Source organism: Topomyia yanbarensis, chromosome 3 (genome assembly GCF_030247195.1).
Source record: "Topomyia yanbarensis strain Yona2022 chromosome 3, ASM3024719v1, whole genome shotgun sequence".
NCBI classification, from domain to species: domain Eukaryota; kingdom Metazoa; phylum Arthropoda; class Insecta; order Diptera; family Culicidae; genus Topomyia; species Topomyia yanbarensis.
Window position 1 is genome coordinate 183,008,810 of NC_080672.1, and position 21,983 is coordinate 183,030,792.

At 45.0% G+C, this 21,983-nt stretch overlaps 1 protein-coding gene across 3 annotated transcripts in view; it reads right to left on the minus strand.

The window, feature by feature from the left end:
• The window catches only part of LOC131688618 (ionotropic receptor 25a), an 800,747-nt gene that overhangs the window by 655,043 nt on the left and 123,721 nt on the right, over window positions 1–21,983 (minus strand). For all 3 annotated transcript variants that reach the window (XM_058972999.1, XM_058973001.1, XM_058973000.1), the window contains 2 exons: window positions 21,127–21,332; window positions 20,800–21,064 (listed from right to left, as the gene is read on the minus strand). In XM_058972999.1, coding sequence (XP_058828982.1) covers window positions 20,800–21,064; window positions 21,127–21,332 — 471 coding nt within the window. The remainder of the gene's footprint in view (window positions 1–20,799; window positions 21,065–21,126; window positions 21,333–21,983) is intronic.

Sequence of the window (21,983 nt, forward strand, 5' to 3'; positions counted from 1 at the left end):
CCAAATAGAGAGTTACCGCGACGACGACGAAAGAAAACTTCATAAGACTAAGATGCGTAGAATTTTGAACTAATACATCTCTATTTCTTTACAGGATTTCACCATGATGGACACCTTGATACTCTTAATCATTCTAACAAAATTTCTTGTAATTTCAGGAGACCAAAATTTTATGCAAATTCATGATTTAAACAACAACCCAGGTTTGTTGGCATTGAATATAGGATATGGCTTTTTACAAATCGGCGAGCACAAAATCTTTCATGTCATCAACCTTGACACGTATAAACCGATTTTTAAAAGGCTTGGCATTATAATAAACGGGCTGAAATCAATTGATGAATTTCAGTACACAGTAGAATCACTGGACATGAAATACAAGAATGCCCATGAAATATATGCCGAATTACTACCTAGAAACCGCAGAAAACGAGGAATATTGAACTTCATTGGAACCGGAATTAAGCAAATAACTGGAAACCTAAATAACGATGACTTAACTCTTTTAAATAACGATATCAATCAATTGCAGATAGACAATAAAATGCTAATTATCCAAAACAATGCGCAGGTAAAATTAATATTCAGTTGCAGGACAGGATAAATACTCTTATCAAAGAATTTAATAAACAGCAAGAAGAAATAACCAAAGGTATAGTAGCTGCTAGAACTAACTCCAGTAACAGAAACTTTAACTTCCTCAAAGAAATATTCAAGCTCAATTTAAATCTAGATCGCCTGTTGTTACACCTTCGAGACATTCATGAAACCATCCAATTAGCTAGACTCAATATTATTTCAGAAAGAATTCTTTCATTAGAATCGCAAACGTTGAAGAGATTTTTTTAGGCTTGAAAGCATTATTCTACCAATCAAAGTTAATATTTATTATTATAGTCCCTTTCTTAGAAAAATCAACATACCTCCATATTTTAGTAGATTACCACTCGTGAAGTTATAACCAACGCGATAAAACACCTACTTCATCACCGATCGCTGCCAACCCATCAATACGAAAATTTTATGCAAACTCGACAATCTCCTCAAAGTATCTGACGACAAATGTTTTTCTAAATTACTGAAAGGATCATCAAATGCTGAAAGGATGTCAATTCGAATCCCATAGAACCAACACTGAAGTAAGAATGCTAACAAGAACCACGTCATTTTGAAAAGTGTGACCAATATTACCTTAGACACAACATGCAAATTACCCAAAGAGAAATCTAACCGGCACCTATTTGCTAGAATTCCACAACTGCACCCTTTACGTCAATGGCACTATATTTGCTAACTCTGAAATCACTATACAAGAATCACCCACAATTATTCCCTTGAATGGGTTGATAATCGAAAAGCAAAAGGTCGAAACCCCACTGAAGTTGGAGGAAGTACACATTGCCAATAGACGACAAATGGAACTCATCTCACACTACAAGACACAGACGTACACATCTATAAGCATTTCTAGCTTCAGTATCATTTTAGGCTTCAGTATCATTTTAGGCTCAATCTGCCTTATCTATTTAATAAGAAAAAAACAGGTGAATGTAAAAATCTCTCAAAATTTAACCGACCATCGAAACAACACAGTTCACCAGGAACAAACGAACCAAGACGAACAAGCGAATCGGGACGATTCTTTTTCTCAGGAGGGAGTAGTTAAGGCAGCAAGGTTAAGGAATTCCAAATTGAAACCCTAAAGCGAAAGCATGAAGCCATCCAGAGCCAACTCCATGCTTTCGTCCTACAGCAGCAGCAACAACAACAATAACATCAGCAGCAACCATAACTATGACTATGAGCCACGCACGTGTATACCGGAGACATAGCGGCAGCATTGAAGACACCCGAAACTGCACACACAGGCGCCTGAATATATTTCGCGAAGTAGGGACTTTTTGTTAGCCATGCGAGGCCTCCGAACATCATAGAACATTTTAATAAAATCACTTCAGTTTGTACGCTCGACCAGCGAACACGTATTTCAATCTTTTTTAAAAAGCAATTTCATAACCCACAGTTCTTAATTTATATATATATATATATATATATATATATATATATATATATATATATATATATATATATATATATATATATATATATATATATATATATATATATATATATATATATATATATATATATATATATATATATATATATATATATATATATATATATATATATATATATATATATATATATATATATATATATATATATATATATATATATATATATATATATATATATATATATATATATATATATATATATGATATTTTGAGCCATGTAATCGAAGTACAAGGACAAAAATAGGGTTTGAGAATTGAGCTCGACTAGCCTTTCAAACTTTGCAATTACTAAAGGGTTCAAGATATCGCATCGGATGAGCAATCGAAATGAAAGTTCCCAAAATCGATTTTTCAGCGGAAGAACGCCCGCCAGAACTTCTAAACTCATCGTATGTGTCGAGTGCATGTAACCCAAAGCAATACGCAAACAACAATATTGGATTCGCTCAAGTTTGATGAAATGTATGTTTACAGCGGAGCAGAAACAGAAACTCCCGTACTCCATCACCGATAATATCGTTGTTTGGTACAGCCTGATCAGGTCTCCTGGGTGGGCACCCCACCATGCTCCGGTTATTGTACGGAGAAAGTTGATCCTTTGTTGGCACTTCTGTTTCAGATACCTAATGTGGCATCCCCAGGCTCCTTTAGAGTCGTACCAGACCCCTAGCTGAGCCCTGGGGAAGACCCATGTAGCCAATTCTTGATGTCGATAAATCACCATGCGAAAAATGCATGTTTTTCGGACCGCAAGTTTAGCAAAAAGTTGTTTAGAGTCGGTGAAAGGCCATGCTGGTGCAGCTTCTCAGAAAGAATTGTGATAGAAATTGAATAAAAAGCCCCCTTTATATCTAGGAAAACTGATGCCATCTGCTCTTTGCTAGCATAAGCCATTTGAATATCTTTTGAGAGCAACGCAAGACAGTCGTTCGTGCCTTTGCCTTTGCGGAAACCAAATTGTGTATCTGACAGTAAGCTATTTGCTTCAACCCAATTATCGAGGCGAAACAAGATCATTTTCTCGAATAACTTCCGGATACAGGACAGCATCGCAATTGGTCGATACGAGTTGTGGTCGAAGGCTGGTTTTCCTGGTTTTTGAATGGCGATGACCTTCACTTGCTTCCAGTCATGAGGGACAATATTACCCTTGTGTAGTGTAGACTTGCCGTATATGATTGTGTGGCAGCAACCTAACCATTAAGCACCATGACACTTGCGGTCGACATAACATAGTCGACCATGCATGGCAACATTGTTCGAGAACAGGAAGTACCGCCATTACTCGTCACATTTGGATCATCGACGCTAAAGAGGTAAGACGCACTCAGGACCATTGCTGATTGCTTCACTGGTTGATTCCTCATGGCGTGAAAGTTCACATTGGCGATCCTGCCAGTATTTTCACTACATCTACAACGAACCAAAACCAAAATAAAAAAGCAAAAGCAAAAGGAATCAACCAGAAGCATGAAGCTAAAACTTATTTGCTCTAACGATCTTGATTTTATAAAATACTATTATAAGATAAAATGCGTTGGTGGCTTGGGGAAAGAAATACGTTGGAATTTTAGAGCAAATTAATTAGTTTTTGGTACTTAAGTGAAATTGCTAAGAAAAAATCCGTCGGAGAAAATGGCCGCTAAGTTGCCATCCAAAATCACAATGTTCAGCAAAATGAGGCGACAAAAAAAACTGGTCGCACGCACTGAGTGACACAGTAAGACCACAGTGTTCAGCGGAACGGGACGTCCGCAAAAGGAAAAAAATGGTTTTGCGTAATTAGTGGCAAAGTAAGACCACAGTGTTGAGCGGAACGGGACGTCCGCAGGCAAAAGTACTAAGAGAGATAATAGTGGCACAGTAAGACCCTCCAGCGGAACGGGACGTCCGCCATAAATCGGTTTGAGTAAAAAGTGGCACAGTAAGACCACGGTGTTAAGCGGAACGGGACGTCCGCAGAAAATACTAATCCTGAGAAATAAGAGTGGTACAGTAAGACCACCAAAACAGCATTCACACAAGTAAAAAAATAGATCACTGTAGTTAGTAAAATTCTAGCTGTCGTACATTTCAAGCGGAATATCCAGTGTAACGGAACATCCGCAGGAAATTCCTTGATAGCATATGATATAGGCCATAATATGATGCAACGTATTTCTTCAGCCCTTGCAACATCCACCACAATATTTCTTTTCACTTGATAGTAATGATAGTTAATTGATAGCAATTGATTAAACTACGAAGATTATTGTACATATTCCGAATGAATCGTATATTTCAGATTGTTAGTTGAACAAAAAGACATCGAAATGGAAAGCAACGGCAAGTATGTCCGAGCAATTACCGTCCCAAATTATGAAAGCAGTGATGAAGACCGCAGTCCAGAAGTTGCGAATAACTCATTCGCTGACGCGGATTCTGAAGTGGGAACCAGTGATTTCGCTTGCACGCCATGCGATGAGGTTGGTAGCAGCGGTAGCCAAAGCGACCATTCTGATTCCACCAGCGATACCAACCCGGTCGGAGAACTGGAGAGCTCTAGGCAACCAGCTAGTAATAAGAGCAACAGCAGCGAAGCCCATGCCAACAGCACAAACAGCCCAAAACCGACCGGCACCGACGAACGACTTCAGAGAATGGAGAACGTGCTGGCGGATATTACGAAAGCAATGAGTTATTTCCAAACTATGAATACTGCCAAGGACACTGATCGGACCTGGAGCACTCCAGTCGCCCTGACCAATCCTCCCGACACCACATCGTCAAGCGTCCGCTGGGACAACATTAAACCATTCCCCAGTGGAGTGGCAGCCAACAAAATGTGGGAGGAGTGGAATCGTTACATAGAGAATTTTGAGATTGCTGCTACTCTCAATAATGCAAACGATCCAGTCAGAAGGTCACAACTCCTATTCCTTTCAGTTGGTGAGGAATTGCAAGGAGTTGTCCGAGCGGCAAATCTAAGACCAAGCCTAACAGATTCAAACTGTTACAACGTTTTCGTGAGCAATATCAAAAATTATCTTCAGTCAATGACCGATCCTGCGGCCGAACACGAGGCATTCTCAAACATGAAACAAGAAAAATCGGAGTCAGCGATTGCTTTTCATGCTCAGCTAATGGGAAAAGTCCGCCTATGCGAGTACAGTCCATCCGATCAAGACAGATTCGTCCGGGCCCAACTCCTGAAAGGCCTAAGAAATAAGGAGTTGGTTAAGGCTGCTCGTACATATGGATACGAAACCAAGTACATAGTTCAGGCTGCAACTCGTGACGAAGCATACCAAGCTGAAACAACCGTCGTGGATTCGTCAGAAGTGAATGCAGTTTACCGTGGTCGTCCCCAACCACATGGTCGACGAGACAATCAAAAACGTCCATGGAACAATAATTGGGACAGACAAAAATCTGCAAAACGACTCCGCGAGGATGAACAAAACTTCCGACGTGACCTGAAGGATCGCGGTCGTCGAAATCGTTGCGCAAGGTGCAACCGATATCCTCACACAAACTATCCTTGCCCGGCGTTGAGAAGGAAGTGTAACTCGTGTCAGGAATTTGGGCACTATTCGGTTGTATGTCGGAAAACAATCATTCAGCAACTTGAAGCGACGAAGGACGCGCATCCTAAAGAAGAAAACGAATCAGATGTTAATCAGGTATAATTTTCAGTGATTTATATTTAAAATACAATTCGTAGATTTTTTTATCGGCCTTTGTCGTTTTCTTACAAAATCCGTTTTCCTATTGTAGCATGTGTACGCACTCTCCCTAGCAGACGTACTTGTTACTCCGCTAGCGAATGACGGATCCCAATAGTAGCATGTCTGTAATAACATAGGGGAACATGGGGAGACTTGACCAAGCGCAAAATTCTATTTTCGGCTATGGCGTCTTCTATTCGATTCTTAATTTTTTTTCAAAAATATTTTTATACTTGTTTCGATCCCTTAAGGTAATTTTGAAAGTTTGGAGTAAAAAATCCTTTCCTTGCAGAAAATATTACGTGATTAATAAATTTGCATTAAATGATGTAATTTTTTATCAAACTTTGTATGGACATATCTACTCGACTACTAATTACTATTAAAGGACTAATATACCACCTTAATCCTTGTGAAGCAGTGAAATGATTTTACATAAACTGGAACATTGGAATAGTTATTACTAGAATTCGCATGAAATTGAACGCAATAACTTATGTTGGGGAGACTTGACCAAGATTTTATGGGGAGACTTGACCAAGTGGCGATCAGCTGAAGAAAGATACAAAATTCATAATATTTATTATGCTTTGGTATCTATTGTTAATGTTAATCACGCCATAAAAAAATCCCACCCCAAACATAAGCCTTTATATTTTAAAATTTGTAAGCAAAGCTGGCAATAGTAGGACTGATTTCGTGACGTGTGAACATGCAATGCAAGCAGTACAGTTAATCCTTAAAAAGAAATGCATTTAAAAAAATCAAAATTTATCAAATGCAACTCTTTTATATTTTTTACTGCTACCTAAGGATCTCGACAATAGGGAAAAAAATAATTACAGTATGTTTTATGTAATTATTTTTTGTTATGATTTTTCAAATTTCTCTTGGTCAAGTCTCCCCACGCCTTGGTCAAGTCTCCCCGCAATGGGGAGACTTGACCAGAAAAAACGATCACAGAAAAACTTTTGTAACTTTTCAAAAATTAAATTAAAAATTCTGCAAAAAATCATGAAGACGCGCAATAACTTTACGCATTATATCTGAATGATTTTTGGGGGGTTAAAGGCTTTTTTAGAGATTTATGCAGTTTTAGCTGAAAACCTGGTCTAGTCTCCCCATGTTCCCCTACGTACGTGGAACTATTGAGAACCAGAGCTACAGGTGCAAAGCCCTGGCAAAGGAGGATGGTTGTGATGATCCGGGCCGAGATCACCACGTAAAGCAAGGTAGGGCATAACCCCAATTCCAAGGCGTGAAGCGACCCGTGCCGAGGGATGAGTGATCGAGGGAGTGAAAAAGATGCTCGATCGTTAACGGAGCCTGTGGGGTACCTGGGCAACCCCCACAGTAAGCGTCCCTTACCACGCTAATGCGGAGCTCTGGCGTGGACGACATATATTTCTCGCGCTACTCGTGGGACTTTTCATGGAGATAAATAAAAATAAAAACAAACAGACGGAGGTGCCAAACCCCTTCGCTAGAGGCGGTTTGGCGAGGTCTCCCCCCCGTGGGGAGAGTAGTGGAGCGATGAGTGCCTCATCCGAAAGCACCAGTGACCCCCCAGCAGCGGTAGGCAATATCCCTACCAATGCATCGGAGGGGCCAATAGCTGCGATACGCAAAGTAGCGAAGCAACTCGATTCTATAATCGACTTCGCTAGCGCAAAGCAGAACATAGCCAAGGAGTTGAAGTTGAGCCTCCTGGAGCTCCGGAAAGCTGTTCGTGTCGCAAGACAGGAACAGCAGGCCTATGTTGAGAGGGTGGAATGTCGGGAGAGGCCCGACAGAGAAACCCAGACAGTGGCCTCCAATAGGGAGGAAAGAGAGAAGGTCGATAGAGGTTCACAGACAGTGGCCTTTACCTTCTACGGAGCAGCCACGTCGATCGGAGCGGCGACCGAGTTCCCCTCGAAGGGAAAAGGAAAGGGCAATCGCAAGACGGCATCGAATGCGAAGCGCCCTAGGAAGTCGCCAGGCGAGGGTGCCAAAACCGACACCACTCGGCGTGCAACCGTCAAGGTCAAACGCCGCCTGGGTGAGGTAAGCGAGGGCGAGAGTGACCTCGCTGTGGAGAGCGATGGTACCAGCAACCCGGCACGACCGGGGCAGGGGGGCTCAAACCCCTGGACGCTGGTCACCAAGAAAAAGCCGGCACCGAAACCGGAGGTACCGCGGCCTGCGAGGAAGGCCAAGGACAGAGGCGAAGCCTTGTGGTTAAAAACCGACAAGGACAAATACGCCGATGTCCTTAAATCGATGAAGGCGGCCGAAAGCCTCTCGGCCCTTGGGCAGGATGTGCGTAGCGTAAGACGCACCAACACGGGAGAGATGCTCCTGGTGCTGAAGCGAGGCGCACAATCAAGTTCAGTATACAAGGCCTTGGCCCAAGAGGTCCTTGATGAGGGCGCCCAAATCAGGTCGCTAGGTGCGGAAACAACTCTCCAGTGCAAGCACTTGGACGAGTTCACGACCGCAGAAGACGTCGTCGCAGCCGTCAAGGAGCAATGCGACGTCACAATCGAGCGGGCCTCTGTGCGATTGAGAGACGGACCCTCTGGCACCCAAGTAGCCTACCTCAGGCTACTGAATGCGGATGCCAAAAAGGTAACCGAGAAAGGGAAGCTGAAGATCGGCTGGTCGGTATGCCCTATTAGTATACCCCAGCCGCCTTCAGTGGATAGGTGCTATCGGTGCCTCGAATCCGGCCATAAAGCATACGAATGCAAAGGCATAGATAGGAGCAAGCTATGTCGTCGCTGCGGCGAGGAGGGGCATAAAGAGCGGGGGTGCACTAAGGCATATAAGTGCCTTATCTGCACCGTTAAGAAGCAAGCCCATAAACATGCTATGAGCGGACCTTCGTGTCCCTTCGGCGAGTTAAATAAGAAGAAGCCGTGAGAGTCACACAGCTAAATCTTAACCATTGCGCAGCAGCCCAACAGCTGCTGTGGCAGTCGGTCTCGGAGTCGAGGACAGATGTCGCCCTCTTATCAGACCCGTACAGCATCCCTGCCGGCAACGGCAATTGGGTGTCGGACGGGTCTGGAATGGTGGCAATCTGTACAACGGGAAGGTTCCCGGTTCAAGAGGTAATACACCCCTCCGCCGAGGGTGTGGCGATTGCCAAGATCAATGGTGTGTTCTATTGCAGCTGCTACGCCCCACCAAGGTGGCCAATAGAACAGTTCTACCAGATGATCGACAGGCTCTCGTCGGACCTCGTGGGCCGGAAACCGGTAGTAATAGCGGGAGACTTTAACGCTTGGGCAGTGGAGTGGGGCAGCCGCTATACAAATAGCAGGGGTCAAGCGCTAATGGAAGCACTTGCGAAACTCGATACTGTGCTAGCTAATGATGGCTCCGCTAGTACATTCCGTAGAAACGGAGTGGAGGCGTGGATTGATTTGACCTTTGCCAGCCCGAGTCTGGCTCCAGGCATGGAATGGAGGGTAGACGAAGGCTACACCCATAGCGATCATTTAGCAATCCGCTTTAAGATCAACTATGGTGTGCAGCATCCGAGGGCGGGAGATCCCTGTCAGGTACGTGGGTGGAAGTCCAATCACTTCGACAGCGAAGCTTTCACCGCGGCCCTGGGACTGGAGGCCAACACCGACAGTCTAAGCGGGGATGCGCTGGTAGCTGTTCTATCACGCGCGTGCGACGCCACTATGCCGAGAAAAACACTGCCAAGAAACGGTAGATGCCCGGTATACTGGTGGAGTGCCGAGATTGCAGCTCTACGGTCAGCCTGTCTCAGAGCTAGACGTAGGATGCAAAGAGCTCGCACCGAGGATGCAAGAGAGAACCGCCGTGAAGTGTTTCGAGCTGCGAAATTGGCCCTTAACAAGGCTATTAAGAGCAGCAAGAGAGCGTGTTTCGACAACCTGTGCGAGAGTGGCAACGCGAATCCGTGGGGTGACGCCTACCGGATTGTGATGGCCAAGACCAAAGGGGGCTCCTCACCCCCAGAAAGGTCTCCGGACCGGTTGACGACGATTATCGAAGTACTCTTCCCGTCTCGAGCCACAAGCCCCTGGCCACCTGCACTACGAGACAGTGCGGGCACGGTCGAAATGGTGGCTCCAGTGACGAATGAAGAACTACTCGCAGTGGCTAAATCCCTAGCAATGAACAAAGCTCCAGGGCCGGATGGAGTTCCAAACAACGCTCTCAAGGCAGCGATCATAGCGAACCCGAACATGTTCAGGCTAGCTATGCAGAGATGCCTTGACGAGTGCCGTTTCCCCGATAGATGGAAAAGGCAGAAACTGGTGCTGTTGCCGAAGCCCGGGAAGCCGCCAGGCGACCCATCGGCGTACAGACCAATCTGTCTGATAGACACGACTGGCAAACTGCTTGAGAGGATCATCCTCAACAGGCTCACCCCGTACGCGGAAGGTACGGACGGTCTGTCAAGCAACCAGTTTGGCTTTCGGAAGGGTAAGTCCACAGTGGACGCTCTCAACTCAGTGATAAATACTGCCGAGATAGCGATCCAACGAAAAAGGCGAGGTATTCGATACTGTGCGTTAGTGACACTTGACGTGAAGAACGCATTCAACAGCGCAAGCTGGGATGCCATCGCGCTCTCGTTACACCGGCTTAGCCTACCGGTGGGTCTGTACCGGATCCTGGAAAGTTACTTCCAAAACCGCGTACTGCTATACGAGACCGATGCCGGTCAGAAAAGGGTTCCGATTACCGCCGGAGTCCCGCAGGGCTCGATCCTAGGCCCGGTGCTATGGAACCTCATGTATGACGGGGTTCTGAGACTGAAGTTCCCTCCTGGGGTCAAGATCGTCGGCTTTGCCGACGACGTAACCTTGGAGGTCTACGGGGAGTCAATTCCTGAGGTAGAACTAACCGCAGAACACGCGATCAACACGGTGGAGGAATGGATGAGCGCGAGAGGCCTGGAGCTCGCTCATCATAAGACGGAGGTAGTTATCGTCAACAACCGCAAGTCGGCACAACATGCAGTTATCCATGTGGGAGAAGTCGCGATCACTTCACAGCGAAGTCTGAAGTCTCTCCGAGTCATTATAGACGACAAGCTGACCTTCGGCAGCCATGTCGACTATACGTGCAAGAGAGCATCGACTGCTGTTGCGGCACTATCGAGAATGATGTCCAACAGCTCAAAGGTGTGCGCCAGTAGACGTAGGTTACTGGCAGGCGTTGCCGTATCTATCCTCAGGTACGGCGGCCCGTCATGGTCAAGAGCACTGAGGGTAACCAGTTACCTACAGAAACTGGAGAGCACCTACCGCGTGATGTGCCTCAGAGTGATATCTGCCTACCGCACGGTATCGCACGATGCATCCTGCGTGATAGCGAGCATGATGCCAGTCGGGCTGGTCATTCGGGAAGATGAGGAGTGCTTTGAGCTACGTGGAAATAGGGGAGCCCGCGAGCGCACCAGGGTGACCTCGGTCGCCAGATGGCAGCGTGAGTGGGACAACTCCTCGAAAGGTAGGTGGACCCACCGGCTGATACCTAGCATATCGAGCTGGGTGGGAAGACCCCATGGGGAAGTTCACTTCCACCTGACACAATTCCTGTCAGGCCATGGCTGTTTCCGTCAGTACCTCCACAGGTTCGGGCACGCGGAGGTCCCAGTCTGCCCAGACTGCCCAGGTGTAGATGAAACTGCCGAACACATACTGTTCGTATGTCATCGGTTCGACGTCGAAAGAAGAGCAATGCTTGACGTCTGTGGCTGGGACACAACCCCGGATACCCTTATTCAGCGGATGTGTCAAACGGTGGAGAAGTGGAACGCAGTCTCGGCTGCTACCATCCAGATTGCCAGTAGACTACAGGTAATCTGGCGAACCGAGCAACAGACGGCGGGCACGGCTAACTAGTGATTGGTTAGCTGGAGCAAAAAAAGGCCAAGCGCAAAAAAGGGAGTGAATGGTCTGTTCATGCCGAGGCAGGTTTGGCGCAGCGAATGGCAAACGCGTAAGGGGTAAACCCAGCCACCCCGAAGCAAGACAGAAGAGTGAGTGTATAGGCGTATAAGTGGACTGCCTCATGCCAAGACGGGAGGGTCGCAGCGTAGTATGTTGGAACTAAGCTATCGATGCCTCATGGCGTGGCAGAGGAGTGAAAGGGTGAGCATCCAAGTCAGTCTCACACTGCATGTTAAGGGTGAGCATAAAAGTCAGCCTCACAGGTTGGTAGAGGCTAGCACAAAAGTCAGCCTAGCAAGGAGTGAAAAAGGTGAGCACACAAGTCAGCCTCGCATGGTATGTCAGAAGTGGGGCCTAAGAAAAATGTCCCACATGGGATGCCAGGGGGAGTGACAAAGGTACAATAGAGTGGCATGATTGAGAGTGAATCAGGTGATAGGGTGAGCACCCAAGTCAGCCTCACATGGTATGGGTAGGGCGAGCACAAAAGTAAGCCTAGCAAGGAATGAGTAAGGTGAGCACACAAGTCAGCCTCGCATGGAACGTAAAAGGTGAGCACAAAAGTCAGCCTCATGTGGGAGTGTTTGAGAGTGAATCAAAGTGCGATTGAGAGAGCACCCAAGTAAGCCTCATACAGGATGTATGAACGCGTGAGTGAGAGTGAATGAGTACATTTAGGACAGCCATCCCCCCAGAAGTAATACCGAGAGGTAGTTCCTGGGAGGAATGATGGCGGAGCCCAATGGAGTTTAGTCGGTATTAATGGCTGGTCACCATTCGAGTCCGACACGCCCCCAGTGCACCCAGTGTGGTAGATTGGACCCTACCGTTAGCACGTGTACTGGGCTAGGACATAAAGGTCTTCTCCATTGTAAAAAAAAAGACGTACTTGTTAACTGCCAGTTGGGAACATCTAGTCCTATCCAGTTCCTAGTCGACTCGGGAGCGGATGCAACTTGTGGTGAGGACTGGATGCGACTGAAAAATGAGTTCAAATCAGGTATCGCAAAACTCAGAATTCTTGATAGCGCTGGCTCAAAAGCCTTGCATGCGTACGGCACACCATCGCCCATGGTTGTAGAATGCCTAGCGGAGGCAGAAATTACGGTACCAGGATGCAAGGCACATAACAGTGCAATTTTTTACGTTGCTCCAGCAGGACGGAGATCAATTCTCGGTCGATCAACAGCGAGCGACATGGGACTATTACAGGTAGATCTGAACCTCAACGAAGTGCAGCCTTTACCGAAGATGGTAGAATTTCCGAAGATGCCAAGGGTAAAAGTAAAATTCAGTGTCGATAAAACAATCCCACCAGTGAAAAACGCCTACTATAACGTTCCCGCGGCCTACCGCGAAGCAGCAAGATATCGTTTGGACGAAATGGAACAACGTGGCATAATCGAAAAAGTAACATCAGCTCCCAACTGGATAAGCGGAATGTCGGCGGTTGCCAAAGGCAAGGATGACTTCCGCTTAGTTGTGAACATGAGAGCTCCAAATAGGGCGATCAACCGGGAATACTTTCGCTTGCCTCTGCTGGAAGAAATGAAAGTAAAGTTTCACGGGTCCAAATACTTCACAAAACTCGATTTGAGTAACGCCTTCTATCATCTCGAACTTAGCAACGAGTCTCGGGACCTAACAACCTTTCTTACTGAAAGCGGAATGTACCGCTTCACTAGGTTAATGTTCGGGGTGAATTGCGCACCGGAAATTTTTCAGCGAGAGATGACACGAATCCTCAAGGACGTAAAAAATGTTATCGTCTATATCGATGACATACTTATCTTTGCCAAAAGTCTAGAGGAATTGCACAAAACGGTAAATCATGTTTTGCAAATACTGCGAGCCAATAACCTAACACTAAATACGAGCAAGTGCGAGTATGACAAAACCCAGCTGAAATTCCTCGGTCATCAACTCGATGAGGAAGGCTTTCATGTGGACGAAGAGAAAATCAGAAGTATCCGGCAATTTCGACAGCCTGTCACTATTTCTGAATTACGCAGCTTCTTAGGATTGGCGTCTTTCATAAGCGCACACGTGAAAAACTTCGCTGAAATCACTAGCCCTCTGTGGACCATAACTACCGCTAAACCATGGACCTGGGGGCGTGAAGAAAGTCAAGCATTCCAAGCAATCAAAAAGCAGATTGTACAAAACTGCGTTACGCTTGGATTCTTTTCTGAGAAAGATAGGACGATCCTATACACCGATGCTTCACCAATCGCGTTGGGCGCGGTTTTGGTTCAAGAGGAGAAAAACGGATCGTCGAGAATCATAAGCTTCGCATCGAAATCATTGACCACAACTGAAAAGAAGTACGCCCAAAACCAGAGGGAGGCCCTTGCTGCAGTTTGGGCAGTCGAGCACTTTTCGTTTTTCTTATTGGGACGAAAATTCACGCTACGAACGGATGCACAAGGAGTGTCATTCATTCTAAACCGAACTCGAGAGGAATCAAAGCGAGCCCTGACTCGAGCTGATGGTTGGGCGTTACGACTGAGCCCATATCGTTATGAGGTGGAATATATACGAAGAACGGAAAATATCGCTGACTCACCATCACGACTTTACAATGGTGACGATGCTGCCTTCGATGATAACTCAAGCCCCTGGGAAATAGCTACACTGGAAGCGAACGCAGTAGGATTTCTAACAAATGAAGAAATAAAATCAGCCACATCGGAGGACGCTGTTCTCCAAGAAGTAATTTGCTCTCTCAAGTCGGGAGTGTGGCCTGCCCACTTGAAGCAATATCAACTTGTAGAAGATGACTTAACCACTCGGGACGGAATGTTGGTAAAGACTGGCTGCGTTGTCATCCCGACTGCACTACAAAAGAAAACCATAGAACTGGCCCACGATGGCCACCCTTCTGCTGCTAAACTAAAGAGTATTTTAAGGCAACGCGTGTGGTGGCCGGGAATGTCAACCGAAGCTCAAAAATGGGTTGAATCCTGTGAAACTTGCGCGGTTAATGGGAAACCAGAAAAGCCCACACCTATGCAACGTGTTTTCGTCCCAAAAGCCGTTTGGTAAACAATAGCGTTGGACTTCAACGGTCCATACGTTAAGTTCGGAGGTATTTCCATACTTGTAGTTGTGGATTATAGATCGCGGTATCTTATCGTCCGTCCTGTCAAGTCTACGAGCTTTGATCATACGGTGAAAATCCTAGAAGAGATCTTTGATCGAGAAGGCATGTCAAAAACTATCAAGACGGACAACGGACCTCCTTTTAATGGAGAACAGTATAAAAATTACTGTGCGGAACGTGGCATAACAACCGTCTATTCTACTCCTTTATTCCCTCAACAAAATGGACTCGTTGAGGGTTATATGAAGGTCATCAATAAAGCAATGATTAGTGCAACTATTAATAAAACCAACTACGTCGAGGAGTTGCGCGAAGCAGTACGTGCGCATAACGCTGCAGAGCATAGCATAACAAAACTACCCCCAGAGGAGATTATGAGTGGCCGGAAGATTAAACGAAAACTTCCACTCTTAGAGTACCAGAAGGTGTCCGTGAACGATGAACTGCTTAATGATAGGGACCGTGCAGCAAAGTTGGCTGGCAAGAAACGGGAAGACGAACGTCGTAGTGCACGCCCGTGTCGAGTGAAACCTGGTGATCAGATGATAGTAGAGCGCCAAACTCGTGGAAAGGGAGAATCACGTTTCTCCTCTACTCAGTATACAGTCATGGAAGAAAATAATGGGAGTCTTACTCTAAGCGATGGAAGTGGTCATGTGCTGAAACGACACGTCACGCAAACAAAAAAGGTTTTCAAGTGGCGAAAGAATAAATCACCAGTGGCTGAGATGCGTAACGAGTCTTCGAATTCGATTGACACAACTGACCGGAAGGCTCGTGGAAGGAAACCCCCAGTGTATCTCAAAGATTATGTGCAATCTGTAGTAATAGATCAAACCCGAAATTAAAACATGAATAAACTATCACCAGCAGTTTTGCTTTACATGTAATGCTACCCCGAATGATTTTTAGATCTCCTGTAGCCATATCAATTAGTGCGCTACAATTCCTAAATATAATAAAAGGGAAATACCAGTAAGTTATACACTGGTATGAAACAATATAACACTCACGGTAGTTTATGCTCAGCCTTTGGGACTGATCCTAATTCGGTTTCCATGCAAGATAATCACTATTCGGTACTTTCTGCGTAAGTTCTCCTAGGTATCCAGCGGTAAATAATTGAATAGGGCTCCCGTAAAACCTCCACATTATTTCAATCATAACGTTCCAGGTGTCTAGATACTTGATTCGTCGAAAGTATCATTTTCTTTTTTAATATAACTCCAGTAATGGTGTATCTGCCTGAAACATTGGTTTGGCTACGACACAAACTGATAATTATTGATAGTAAACAATTTAATCACTTGTTATTTGGGTATGTGGAACTCGTTTTATATTTTCTCGTATCGATACGAAATACGGAACATAAGGAAAATGCGACTGAAAAAGAATGTTAATAAATAATAAATACTCATGCCTGACACTGCTACAATTTGCTCAAAAGTTATTTGTCATCGTTGTATTTGACTTTTCACCTTGTTGTTCCGTCATTTGTGACAGCCCACTGAGACGTCCAAAAAATTGTTTCAAAATCGTTCAACACGGGTCCAACGATGGACGTTCGTTGAACGGTTATTTCGACGTTGTCCAAATTGGTCCAACGAACGTCCTTCATTGGACGATTTTGAAACCAACCGTTCTTAGAGGGAGATTACATATTTGACAAACATGTAAGATAGAGCTGTGCTGTTATGTGTCGGAGTTGAGTGAGACTTGATGAGACCTTAGTGGAAAATGAAAGGTGAGAACATTTAAGCAAGTGGTAATACGCTTGGCATTACCCAATAAAGAAAAAGGCGGCTAGACGGATTAAAGTAAATGCTGGCGATCGGTAGGCTATTGAAACTTTATTCTACACACAGAATTTTATCTATGCATCGATAGCATACTTTTCCATCTGCCTCTCGTTTCTTATGCTGTAAATTTAATGCATTGGACATATTCGGTCTATCCACTCATTGAATGCTTACTAGGAGTATATGCATGAAAATGCATAAAAATCACAGCAGAAGAAGAGAGACGGGAATAGAGGGTATGCTGACTATGCATATTTTTGTTTCTCAGTGTAGGCTACCCGACGCAGCGTGCGTATTGTTTTTTTTTCTCGAGGGAACGGTAAGGAGCGAATAAAAAAGGCGCTAGATTCCTTGAATTAATATGTAGACACACGCATAAAATAAATTAACAAAACGTTGTAGTATTATCAATATTACGAATTTGTAAAATGGTGAAGCTGTTATTGCGTACATCGTGACATTTTTTTTTAGAGAAGGGGGGAGATGTGTAGTGTAGACTTGCCGTATATGATTGTGTGGCAGCAACCTAACCATTAAGCACCATGACACTTGCGGTCGACATAACATAGTCGACCATGCATGGCAACATTATTCGAGAACAGGAAGTACCGCCATTACTCGTCACATTTGGATCATCGACGCTAAAGAGGTAAGACGCACTCAGGACCGTTGCTGATTGCTTCACTGGTTGATTCCTCATGGCGTGAAAGTCCACAACGCTCAAGAAACTTATTAAATAAATTCAACAAGAGTCTCTTGGCAGAGTCTGGCAGATTCTTTAACAAGTTAAATTTGATTCTGTCTGGCCCTGTTACATGACAAGATAGCAAGTTAGAACTCCACCATCGAAAACGGTGTTTCGTTCGCGTTATCGTGAGGGGACGCGGCGCGGTAGATCTTTTGTGTCGGGGCGGAATCCGGACAAACCTTCTTGGCAAAATTGAATATCCAACGGTTTGAATATTCCACGCTCTCGTTAGTACTGTTTCGGTTTCGTAGACGCCGGGCCATACTCCAAAGGGTGCTCATCGATGTTTCTCTCGTTAGTCCGTCGACGAACCGGCGCCAGTAGCTACGTTTTTTGGCTTTCATCAAACTCTTCATGCGCGTTTCCGCCATCGTGTACTGTCGGTAGCTAGCTGGCAGTCCGTCGTCCCGGAAGGTCTTATACGTAGCGGCCTTCTCCGCGTACACGTGTGAGCACTCTTTATACCACCATGGATAATAATACTCATGGGTTAAAACACCACACAGCCCCTTGAAAAGACCTTGAACATGGTCCGTGCCAAAATTCCCAACCATCAAGACACCATAAAATGGTCTCAATAACCCATAAATACACCAACATATGGTGTTTTATCTGGGACCATGGGAATGGCGGTTTCATGGGTTGAACCCATTTCACACACCTATGTCAAGCCCCATGAGCATGGGGGTATTAAGGACTTTCCGTTTGCTCGGGACGCGTTTAGTCTGAGCTTGAATCGCGGTATCGAGAATCAAGCCAGCCAGGAACCCGTACTTTTCCTCCGGAGGAAGCTCTTGCGTCGATTCTACTTTTTCGGATATCGCCGACGCGTAGCTCTTCCAATCAATATCTCGTGTGAGGTCATACGAAACATTGATTGTATTCGGTGGCCCTGAACCGTTAGCAATATTAATTACGATTGGCAGATAGTCGCTGCCGTGGGGATCAGAGACTACCTTCCACATGCAATCTAACCGCAGCGATGTCGAGCAGAGGGACAGATCTAAGGCGCTCGGACGCACTCTGGAGGAGCAGGAATCCGTGTCATTTCACCCGTATTCAAAATAGTCATATTGAAGTTGTCGCAAAGCTCATGGAGTAGGGTAGATCGATTATCGTCATGAAGGCAACCCCATGCCGTGCCGTGGGAGTTGAAGTCACCTAAAACTAGCCTCGGTGTGGGGAGGAGTTCCGCAATATCGCAAAGCCGTCGGTGGCTAACTGAGGCTCTAGGGGGGATGTAGGTGGAAGCAATGCAAAGGTCTTTGCCTTTAATTCTGGTTTGGCAAGCGACAACTTCAATGCCTGGTGTCGAGGGCAGGTAGATCCGATTGAAAGAATAGCACTTTTTGATTCCCAAAAGTACTCCTCCGTAAGAGTCTTCTCGATCCAAGCGAATAATATTAAATCCGTGGAAGTGTAGTGTTATTTCTGAAGTGAGCCATGTCCCGCATAGGGCAAATGCATCGCATTTCAAAATTCCACTGTAGGACAGTGATTAAATCCGTGACCTTGTACGATGAATTAGTCATCGAAGGATACAATCGCTGAAAGGAGGGGCCATTTCGCAGTGAACTGCATCAAGAATGTTTTTACTGCGGGGAGAAAGCTTATCAAGATGCTTTTAAGGGGGTCAGAAATATTTAAAGCTGTAAGAATCCGGTCCACAATTTCAGAGAAATTTATTAAGCCAGCGCTGTTTTCTTTCTCTGGCTGAGATATGGGAACACTTGGGTTTTTTGGTGTTCCTGGAAGTGCTGGGAACTCCTTTTCTGAGCTCAGGTTACTGAGACCGGGAGCGACTTGCTTCGGTTTTGCACCAGTACTTCCTTGAGTAGTTAGTTTAGGGGGGCCATGAAGATGGCCCCCCTAAACTCCACCTTCTGGCCTTTACGACGAAACTTGGGAGAAGAAATGTTCCTCTTTTTTCTATTGCTTCTAGGCACAGCAGAAGATGTTCCCTTCTGGGGTTCATCACAGTCGCCTTCGTCAGTAGACAAGTTGGTATAGATTTTCGTAGAGACAGGTGGCGTAGTTATCTTAAGCATTTCTGCAAAAAGATCGCTTAGAGCGTCCCTGAAGGGAACGCTCAAGATTCTCCTCGCGCTGTTTGTACGCGGGACATGAAGGGAGATCATGTGGGTTTCCCCCACAGTAGAGACACTTTTCGACATCTCTACCACAGGAATCATCCGCATGATTCCCACCGCATTTCCCACAACGGGATTTTTTGCTACATTGGGAGGCTGTGTGTCCCAATTGTTTGCAATTAGTACAGTTCATGACCCGCGGCACAAAGAGGCAAACAGGTAGACGAACCTTGTCCAAGAGGAGGTAATTGGGTAGGGCAGAGCCGGCGAAGGTCACCCGATAAGAGTCTGAGTTGACGTATATTTTCTTGCCGTCAGCTGCGACTGATGCTGAATGCAAACGTTTGCATTCCAGTATCTTCACTGGCTTAAACTGGCTAAATTAGGCTCTTTGAAACAGCCAGTCCCATATTTTAACAGGTCCTCGCAATTCAGACTCGAATCGGAAACGACCCCACTGACTTCAACCCTGCTAGCTGGAATATACACCCTGTACTCCTTCGTAAAGGGCTCGTAGCCAGCAATATCGTTTGCCTGAATTGAACTGTTAATAACCACCCGAAGCTTATCAGGGCGAATTTTCGATATTTCTGTCACGGCCGAATACCGATCTGTCAGAACTCGAGAAATCTGCAACAGATTCAAACACTTTTTTTCTTTGGTCCGAAAGAAGATCACAAATGGCCCGGTGGCCGAGCTCGGATGTACTTTGAGCCGGGGAGCCGATTTTGTTTCGACGTCCATCTCACCTTGAGATGAACTGCCGTCAGGGGAAGTCATTTTTGCACGGGCCTATTGCCCAGTGCACGTTATTAAGACAACCAAGAAGGGGAAACGTAAACTAATACTTAACTTGTGTAGGTAACGGTATCTAGACGGCTTACTAGAAGAACACTGCTTCACTAGTCACTGACCGGCTAACGGTACTCAGAAACAGAAACACAAAAGAAGGGAAAAAATACTGAAACCTCAACTAGGCGTAGAGTGTGCGAATAGCCTTGAACGCGGAATAACACTATTTGTCGCTATAGAGTGTACGGATCGACAACAAAAGACTTCTATCTCGACTGAGTGCTCGATAACGAATGATGAACAAAACAGACTTGGTATTTTCCCGGGTTCTTCAAACAAGCTATATGATTTGAATGTGTTTTTTTTGAAAATAAACCTGAATAGGAACTGGTTGATGAAAAAGCATGAAAATACCCCAAAAGTTACATGCGACAATAATGCGTAGAACGGCAGAGCACTACTCATACTATCCGCCGGCCGCGTCCTCGAGATATACAATACAACCAATGCATTTTAATGTATTCATCAACGTCTTGTGCTACTTATTTTATTTACCTAGTACTTTTTTTATTGACGTAAATGATCCAAGAATGAAAAAGTTGTTGATATCGAGATTCCTCAGTTTTTCAATTTGCTCTGCTCTGTCCTTATCATTTCCAATCGAAGTTATAACATGTCTAGTGGGAATATTCTGAAGCAGAGCTTTATATTTATGGTCCATTACAAAAGATTCGTCATATAAAATAGCAGCATTAGTAATATTCATGTATATGATTATTGATCTGATGACTTCGGGTATTATATCTGTTGGCGGCATTATCTACAATTGATAAAGAGAAAAAAAGTTACAATGGGAAGCTGCATAACATACATTCAAAATACCTGCAACAGATAATTGCTTTTCACAGCCGACAAAGACCGCCATTGTCTTAAATCACCTTCTTGTCCATACGATGCCGAAACAGTAGGGATTCCAAGAGCTGAACTTATAGATTTAACAGTTTCTGATGATACACCAGTCAGTGTTGTGTCAAATATAACGTGGGGTGGCCGATTAGTAGTGAGAGCTTCGGCATATTTAGAGCACACTGAAAAATAATCATATATGCATTTAAAAAATCTGTTTTGAATTCCTTGATGTTGGTCTATGGTAGCTAACTGGCTAAAAAAATAAATAGTTGTCTATTCAACTGTCAGGCACACATAAAGGGGGGAAGCATACAGAATGTTCACGTATACATTTTGCCTTTCTGCTATAGAAAAGCTATGCAATCACTCTTGTCATGGAGATGCCCTTAAATTGTTAGCCTACCTAATATCAACGAACTACCTTGCGACAACCATGATGATTCCCTGCACTATTGATGAGTGAGAAATAAAGTAACTGCCCGAGAGCAAACACGCGTTTTCTTACAAGTTGCTTTTCGGGATAAGATTCTGCTGCGTTCCTCCTCCTAGTGTACAGTTACGACAGTTAAATTGGCGACGAGGTGTTTTGAACATTTGAAGTGATGGCTGAAGTAAATCCGCCACCGGATGTTCCGGCGCTATTGTTCCAGCTGCCGTGCCAACTTCGTTTATAACCGATCCATTCGACCGACACAAAATGAAGTGGTCGAGATGGGTAGAGCGGCTGGAAGGTGCATTTGTTTTGTTTGGTGTACAGAATGAGGTTAGGTTATACATGTTGCTTCACTACATGGAAGGAGAAACATACGATATTATTAGCGATAAACTTG